This window comes from Cryptomeria japonica, chromosome 3 (genome assembly GCF_030272615.1).
Source record: "Cryptomeria japonica chromosome 3, Sugi_1.0, whole genome shotgun sequence".
Lineage (NCBI taxonomy): Eukaryota > Viridiplantae > Streptophyta > Pinopsida > Cupressales > Cupressaceae > Cryptomeria > Cryptomeria japonica.
The window spans coordinates 204,086,397-204,095,365 of record NC_081407.1 but is presented as its reverse complement, the minus strand read 5'-3'; the positions used below and the strand labels follow the sequence as shown (position 1 = coordinate 204,095,365).

Below are 8,969 nucleotides of genomic sequence, written 5' to 3'. Positions count from 1 at the left end.
ACACAAAGTAAGAATGTGGATGTTTTACTACTATGTGTGGGGAGAATGTACCGTATGCTACATTAATTGAACATTTTACCCTCGTTTTTTTAAATCTTGCTTGATCTGTGGGTATAGAATTTTGCATTTCTATTGCTAAGAGTATATGAGGTGAATTCATAGAGGTAAATTTGAAATTTGTTGCATTAATTATTTGTTTTGAACGGAATGGAAAGCCTCACAACTGCTATATTTATGATGTGGGTACTCAAAGTTTGGTGTTTGCAGTCTAAAATTTGAACATCATTTAAATTCAAAAGTTGCCTATTAGAAGATAATAAGTTGAGCAATTGTAAATCAATAATGGAACTATTTTGCCTTAAAGTTGAACAATTGTAAATGAGTGATGAGACTATTTTGCCTCACCAGTTGGGCATCAAAAGTAGCTGAGTTATTATGAATGTTATTACACTGAAGGCATCTCTTATATGAGATGGACAACCTAGTTTTTTCCATCAATGGTTCATATCATCTCTCAAGCAGTGCAAGACCATTGAAATCATCAGAGCCTTCCATTATCATCGCACTAGAAAAATGGTCAAATCAAATTGGAAACTGTCAATTGTCATATTTAATTCTTATACGACAAAGACTTTATTGGCTTTTCTCCTCGTTTGTCGTAACATCTGCTATCTGGCATCGTCCTTCAGCCAATAGTTAGTTGATATGGTGGAAATGCCCACTAGATTAGTCATGTCTTACATAAGAAACACAAATCTCACCCGGAACATGTTTTCCGTTGTCCTTGAATTTTAAAGCCTGAATAGGACAAGCGATGTGTAGCACAGTTGCAGTGGAATGTCAACTCTCTATTGTCTTCTTTATGTTGGTATAGATTATTTTTTTAGATTTAAGAGTGAATGCATTCAATGAAAATCTTAGCTTTCATTGTTCATAGATTTGATTGTAATTTTGAGTAAATGCAATATTGTCAATCAGATTGTAATCTTTGCAATAAATGCTAATAAAATTGTTTATCATTGCCACTGCCTTAACTCCTATCGATTCTAAGACAGGCCACCCAAAATTGTTATTAAATACATTTAAAATCGATTTCTTCGGTAATAGTTGATCTACAGTGCATTGAAAATAATTTGATTTGAGCTTCTTCAAAGGCAAGAAGTCATGCCAACCGGTTCAATATACGAAGAATGCAAGGACGAAGACTGTGAGAAATGAATTTGATGCTTCCGACAGTGATTTTGACATGACTATGGCAAATCCCAAACATTTGATGCTTGAGAATCCAGAGCTATTTTATTGTGATTCAGTCTCCTGATATTCACAATTAAGAAGTATGGCGTTCATGTTGCTACATTTTTGGGAATGCTGAAATGGACTTTGTCTGGATTAGGAAACTTATAAAAACCTTACAATTATAGTCGATGGAAGCCAAACCGCTCAGGACCAAAAGTGTTCTCGGGATGGCTTCCAACATAGTACTTGAATACTTTGATCTCTCTACTGCCAATGCATTTAATGACCAGCAATACAGGCAAAAAGGTCTTGAAGAAACCATTAACAAGTCTCTCTAGGCTTTGGTTGACCTAACATTTATGTCAAAGAAGATGCACGCTAGGCTCTGGCATATAAAAATTTTGCAATCTCATGCCACCAATGGGGCGGATAGAAATAGAAGTTGGGCTCCAAAGCTTATAATGCTTATCATACAACAATCCAACTAAATTATCAACCACAGACTCTATATTTCGAATTTACATCATCAAATTCTTCAATATTATCAAATGCAAATGGGGTAAATAGTCCTTGTATAAGGTTGTCTCAGTTAAATTTGTTTTCCTTGCCATTTCCTGTCTTAGGAGGGTATATAATAGGCACATATATATGCATTTTCATTTACCCCAACCTTTTTATACCTGGTGGCTTATAGTACCTCATTTTCTGACCTGATTAGGATGTACAAGGTTGTTGGAAGGTCATATTGGTCAGATTCTCCGCCCATCTTATTTGCCTTACTGGAAATTGGGAACTAACGGGATCATGTATTGAATGAATATGCAAAGTGTAGTTTGTATTAGGATCTGTTGTATAGTATATAATCTGTAGATTTTATAAGAAAGTTCATTTTTTGAGTTGTTTCAATCTGTGTTATATTTTTTTAAACTACAGCACAATCTAGATGTTATTTGGATTTTTTTTATCAGATATTTAGAGGAGCACGACTTTTTAAAACAATTTTTTTTTCTTAATTTATTTGCACTCTTTTATTAATGAATATGATTCCCACTCTTCCATGGTATTAAAAGATATGTTATCCCCATCATCAGTCCGTTTTTTAATATATTTCATTCATTTTTTTCCATTGTGTTTACAGAATCCAATTATCTTAGATTGAAAGCTTTTGAAAAAAATGTAAGTACTTGTTTTTTATCCTTGGAGTTTGAATATTAAACTGTTTGCACGGTCCAATTATCATAGATTGAAATGTTTCTGAAAAATTGTAAGTACTTGTTTTTTTAAAAGCATTTGAGTGCAAGATTTTTTAATTTGTTAAAAATCTGTAGAATTTCATAGACATGATGATTACACAATCCATTTATAATACATTAAAATGCTTCTCAATTTTACTTTAATTTTTTAAAATTTTCAGAAACATTTGAATGCATGTTACTTATTTAATTTGTTGAAGATCTATAGAATTCATAGACATTATGATTACACAATCCATTCATAATATATTGATGTCTGACCTTCTCGATACCGTAATGATAAGGTAGTTTGTTTAATTTTAATTCAACCTTCTCTTTCATTGATTTTTTCTATTTTATATTTATATTTTAAGCATAAACAAAATAGTAAGCATTTATTTATTAATTTATTTATAAATATATAATTCTTCTCTTTCAAATAGAAAAGTATTAAAGTATTAGAATGTCACCCATAAAAAGTTTTAAAATAAATGTATCGAAAATATGATATTAAATATTATATCTAACCAATTTATAAAAAAGAATTAAACAAATCTAATAGAGTAACCCTAATTAGGTGGCAATGATGCATATTATTGTAGACACCTAAAAATATCTCATTGATCATGTACTAATTATTCCTCTAATTGATTAAATAATTATTTAATTATTTAATTAAGTTGATTAATCTTATTCTTCTAATTTCATATTTCCTCATAATCTTACTAATTATTCTATTTTCTATTTCTATCATCATTTAATCATTTTAACCATTTTCTAAATATTAATTAAATATTTATTATTTAATTGATTCTGATTAATTCCCCAATTTAAATAATCTTTATTATTTAAATAAATTAATTCTCAATTTCTATCTCTAATCATATAATCATCAACCCTTCTCTAAATATTAATTAAATATTTATTATTTAATTAATTGTGATTTTAATCCTTTAATTTAATCATCTTTATTATTTAATTAAAGTCCATTTCTAGCATTATTAAATAGTTTCTTTAAATTATTTAATTTTTAGCTAATTAATTATTCTATTTCCAAATCTGTAAGTTCTAATTTCATTTAATTATTTCTTCTAAATTTCTTCTAATTTCAATTACATGTGCATGATTTCAAAAACCAAATTGAAAATCAAAGTCAAGTTCTAAATATATTCAAATACTAAATTGAATTAAAATAAATTCATTTATTTGAATAAATTTCATGCAAAGATTAAATTTGAAAATCTAAGTCTAAATGCAAGCACATGCTAAATTAATTAATTAAATCATTTATCTCTTTAATCTCTATTTTCATCTTTTAGTTAGCTTTTTCTAAATTAAGTTTTCTTTGTCATCCTCTTTATTTCCTCCAATCGTTCTTTTTCTTCCTTCAGTTGGTTTTTTCTCAATCAATTGATTCAATTAATCTATTCAATCTTTTGAGTTTCACTCCTACAATCAGCAGTTCAACTATCAATTTTCATGTGAGCTCACCTGAGTTCCACCTCTTGATCAATTTGTTCCACCTTTCAATCAATCTCATCTAAAAATCTATAAATTGAGCATCCAATCTCCATTTTCAACAATCACGAACTTTGAATCTTTGTGTCACTTGCAGGTTACTAGCGCAATATCTGAGCAATGGAAGCTATATGCGATCTTGGAATAGGGAGTTTTTGCTTGATTTGATTTATAATTCCTATTTGTTTGATATTGCATTATTTCATTGTCTTGTTTGTTATAATTCTTTGATTAGATAGGGATTGGTGATTTCCCTTTGATTTTAATTGATATTTTGAATAAGATGAATTTTACATACAACAATTATTATCTTTTCTGGTGGAACAAACTGCAAATATTTTCCACTAGACTTTATACATCTAGATAGAAAGGCCACATAAAAACAAAATTTATGCTAGGCAAGCATATTCTAATGTAGGATAAAATTACCTTGGCTTTTTTTAAAGAGTGGCATTCATATTATTTTATGACAAAGATATTACAATTTATTTTTTAAATAATATTATTATTAAATTTTAAAAATAGCTTTTGTTTTTATTTAATTATTAATTAATTTTAAAATTTTATTAATATTTAAAATATGCTATAAATTTATTTAGCATGTTACTTTTGATTTTGATTTTTATTCTAAATTCTTAAAAGTTTGTATGTTTTAAAATTAGTGTTTTCTTTAAAATTAAAAATCATAAGAAATAATGTTTAATCATTATAGAATTACTCTTACATATTTACTATTTATTTAATTATACATATTTATATTATTAAAATTAATGTTTCTTTTTTAATATCTTTAAATTTATTTTTACTTTCATGGTTATTCTTTTATAAGATATTCTATCTTCAAGTTAGAATTTATTTTTAATTGTATTGTAAAATATTTTACATTTTTTCTAAGTATTTTGTAGACTAACTTTTTAAATTATTTTACTTTGTAGACATAGATGATTAAGATAGTTGCATGATTGAAAATACCTATTAATTATAGATCATAAATATCTTAGATTGAATAAATCAATTAAATATAGTCATATATGTATTTATCTCTTCCACATGTATCTATCCCTCTTCTCTCCACATCCATCTCCTACATCTTCATCTCTATCTCCATCACCACCAATATCTCTATCTTCCTCCCTCTCTCCATCCCCTGTCTCCCTTTCTCTTCCCCACTTTACCCATCCCTCTTTACATCCTTATCTCTCTTTCTCTTCCTCACTTTATCTATCCCTCTTTAGATCCTTGTCTCCCCCTCTCTCTTTGCATCTCTTCCTATTGTAGACATAACATGAGCATATTGGTAATGGACCCTGATTTTCTCTCTCCCTCCCTCTCCCTCTCCCTCTTCCTCTCTCCCCCTCTTTCTCTCCCTCTCCCCCTTCCTACATCTATAGATATCTATCTCTTTTCTTCTCTATCTCTATCTCTACCTCTTTATATTTCTTCTTTCATCTATCCCTCTATCTCTATCATGTTATCTCTCAATCTCTCTATATCACTTTTTATCTCTATCTTTATTTTAATCTCTCTCCTTCTCTATATATATATTTCTTCCATCTCTATCTATCCCTCTCTCCTCTCCATATCCCTCTCCTTCTCATCTCCATCAATACCTCTATCTTCCTCTATATCTCTATGTCTTGTCTCTCTATCTCTTTTCCCTATATCGATCCCTCTTTATATTCTTATCTCTCCTTCTCTCCCTATTGAAAACATAATGTGATCCTATTGGTAATGTAGCTTGATTATCTTCCTAATTTAGAGGTTTTGTTTAACTCATGTTTGGATGGACTAGTTCCTAACCTTTGTTACACGGACAATGCCATTTGACAAATTTACTACCACTTGATCTCATGTACAACACAAATGTATGCAAAACTAGACTAAATTTTTCTCCAATTGAACTTCCATACATTTTCAGCGTACCCATTGCACACCAAAGTGCAATTGCTTGTATTATTTTGTTTAATATGAAATATGTATTGAATGTCTCTTGTTTAATAGTTTCGTGAAAATTACTAAATCTGTGATATATGCAATATAAATTCAAAGTAATTTAATACATTATAATTATTAATATATATTAATATATAAGCAAACAAAAATTAATATTTTATGATCCAAGCAATAAATTACATTTGTCATTTTAGACTCAAAACTCTCCCTACTTGAATCATTAATGTGATCCAAAACTTTAATGCAAAAAATTAAAACTCCATAAACGTGCTTAACTGCAGAAAATAGCTGCAATCTGCACAACTCCGCAGTCTGCTCGCGGCAATTCAAACCCTGCCACCTACTTGTGCTTCGTGCCTGTTTCCTGCAATAAAACTCACCATGGCAGGTGAAGGGCGATTTAGAGATCAGAGTTGGAATTCCTTTAAGAAGAATCTTACAAGATTTTATCTTAAAAAGGTACAATCTAAAGATATTTGAGCTATGATATTACTGGAATGGAGCCGGTATGTATTATGGAGCAGTATGGCATATCCCTGCCATTTCTTGACAAGAATTGTCTCGATTACAAGGAGGGAAAGCGATTCCACGCAACCATTATTAAAATTGGAGTCAAGCTGGGCATCTATTTCGCCAACAAGCTAATCATCGTATATTCGAAACATAGCGGTATCGCAGATGCACGCCAACTGTTTGACGAAATGTCTGATAGAAACGTAATCTCATGGACAGCGCTAATCGCTGCCTATGCCCACCAAAACAATGGCCAGGTGGCTCTCCGTCATTTTGAGCAAATGCAGAGGGAAGGAGTGAAGCCAAATCACTTCACCTTCTCCTCTGTGCTGAGCGCATGCCGGGAGGCGCAAGTGGGGAAGCAGCTGCATGCCCGTGCGATAACCCATGGATTTCACTCCGACGTTGTGGTGAGCAATGCTGTTATTAACGCGTATGTAAAATGCGGGGAAATGAGAGATGCCCACAAAGTACTCTCTCACTCGCACACAAATAATGTGGTTTCATGGACTTCCATAGTTGCAGGCTATGGAAAATGCGGTAACATTGAGGTTGCACGCCGAGTGTTTGACCAAATGCCTTACAGAAATGTGGTGTCGTGGAATGCTATGATTGCAGCATACGCCCAGCAGGATGATGGGACAGAAGCTCTATCACTTTTTCACCAAATGAGACAGTCCTGCCCGCCAATGACCTTCACCTTCTCTACATTTGCTACTCTTCTGTCAGTCTCTGCCCGCTTGCCCAGCTTACAACAGGGTAAATTACTGCATGCCCACATACTCAAATGCTCTTTATTTCAGCATAAGGATGTGGTGTTAGAGAGCAGCCTGGTTGACATGTATGCCAAGTGTGGGAGCATAGAAGACGCCCGCCTCATATTTGAAGCAATGCCTGAAAAAAACGTTGTTTCATGGACAGCAATGATTGATGGGTATGGCAAACATGGACAGGCGAAGGAGGCTCTCCGTCTGTTTGAACAAATGCGGTATCAGCAGACTTCAAATTGGGGTATAGAACCCAATGATGTGACCTTCTTGAGCGTTCTATCTGCTTGTAGCCATGCTGGCCTAGTAGATGAAGGCTTCCACTTGTTTCACTGTATGAACCGTTATCATAATATATCTCCAAGGCCAGAGCACTATGCTTCCATGGTTGATCTTCTTGCTCGAGCAGGCTGCCTAGTGGAAGCTCGTGCTTTAATCAATAAAATGCCGGAGGAAGTAAAAGCAAGGGCAGAAGTGTGGGGGGCCTTACTTGGTGCTTGCAGATACACTGCCAATGTTCAACTAGCAAACCATGTCGCCCAGCGGCTTTTTCTCTTGAAACCACAACACACTGGGACATACATTGCACTCTCCAATGTGTATGCTGCAGCTGGCATGGACACTGATGCAGCAAAGGTAATCAAAGTAATGAAAGACAGGGGAATAAAAATGGAACCAGGATGCAGCTGGATTGAGGTGGGGAAAGACGTGCACCGATTTCTTGTAGGTGATAAGTTCCACCCTCAGACGGAGCAGATCCATGCAACTTGGATTAAATTGGAGAAGCAAATGAAGGAAGCTGGTTATGTGTCTGAAACAAATCTCACGTTTAATGAAATGGGAGAGGAACACAGGGAGCCAATTAGCTGTCTTCATAGTGAGAAGTTGGCCATTACATTTGGGCTTATTAGCACGCCCCCCGGGTCATCTATACGAATTTTTAAGAACCTTCGTGTGTGCTTGGACTGTCATATTGCTACCAAGATCATCTCCAAGATTGTTGATAGGGAAATTATTGTAAGGGATGTTAACCGCTTCCATCATTTCAAAAATGGACTCTGTTCGTGTGGCGATTTTTGGTGATATTAATGACCCTTGTGTCTTTTATGATAGTGTGGCATTTAGAGATCGTCTCTAAAATAATATTGATCATGCAACACAGATTGAAATGATCTTATAAACTGGGCTAGAAGATAGTGTGAAAGAGTTAGGATCGTTTAGGTTAATGCTACAATGAACAAATATAATGACAGGGTTTGTAAATCATTTCTGCCATTATGACTTGTAGTCCTTTTAGAGAGATAACCCCAATAGTTTGAAGACGATTGTCCTTTACAAATAGACCTTGAGAGTGGCATTGGATTCTGATTACACAGAACCAAACGCTGGCTAGATTTTTTAATATCAAATTGCATATGTAAACATCAGAGAAGCCAAATTATCAGAACTTCAAATGTTGATAGGGAAATTATTGTAATGGATGCAAACCGCTTACATCATTTTTAAACTGAACTATGTTCGTGTGGCGATATTTGGTGATAAAAATGATCATTGTGTCTTTTATAATGGTGTAGCATTTAGAGATCGTCTTTAGAATAATGTGGTCATGCAACACCGATGGAAATGATCTTATAAACTGCGCTAGAAGACATTGTGAAAGAATTAGGATAGTTTAGGTTAATGCTACAAAGAACAAATATAATAACAGGGTTTGGAAATCATTTCTGCCATTTACTGAATCATATGAGCG

General features: G+C 33.0%; 1 protein-coding gene across 1 annotated transcript; it reads left to right on the top strand.

The window, feature by feature from the left end:
• Positions 1-6,147: 6,147 nt before the first annotated feature.
• Positions 6,148-8,741, top strand: LOC131034243 (pentatricopeptide repeat-containing protein At3g12770). The gene has a single exon (XM_057965663.2). It carries the CDS (start codon positions 6,437-6,439, stop codon positions 8,300-8,302), a length of 1,866 nt encoding a protein of 621 aa, XP_057821646.2. The 5' UTR covers positions 6,148-6,436; the 3' UTR covers positions 8,303-8,741.
• The last annotated feature ends 228 nt before the right edge of the window (positions 8,742-8,969 follow it).

Bases quoted from the DNA above. Each gene is read 5' to 3' on its own strand.
- LOC131034243 (XM_057965663.2), top strand. From the start codon at position 6,437: ATGGAGCCGGTATGTATTATGGAGCAGTATGGCATATCCCTGCCATTT.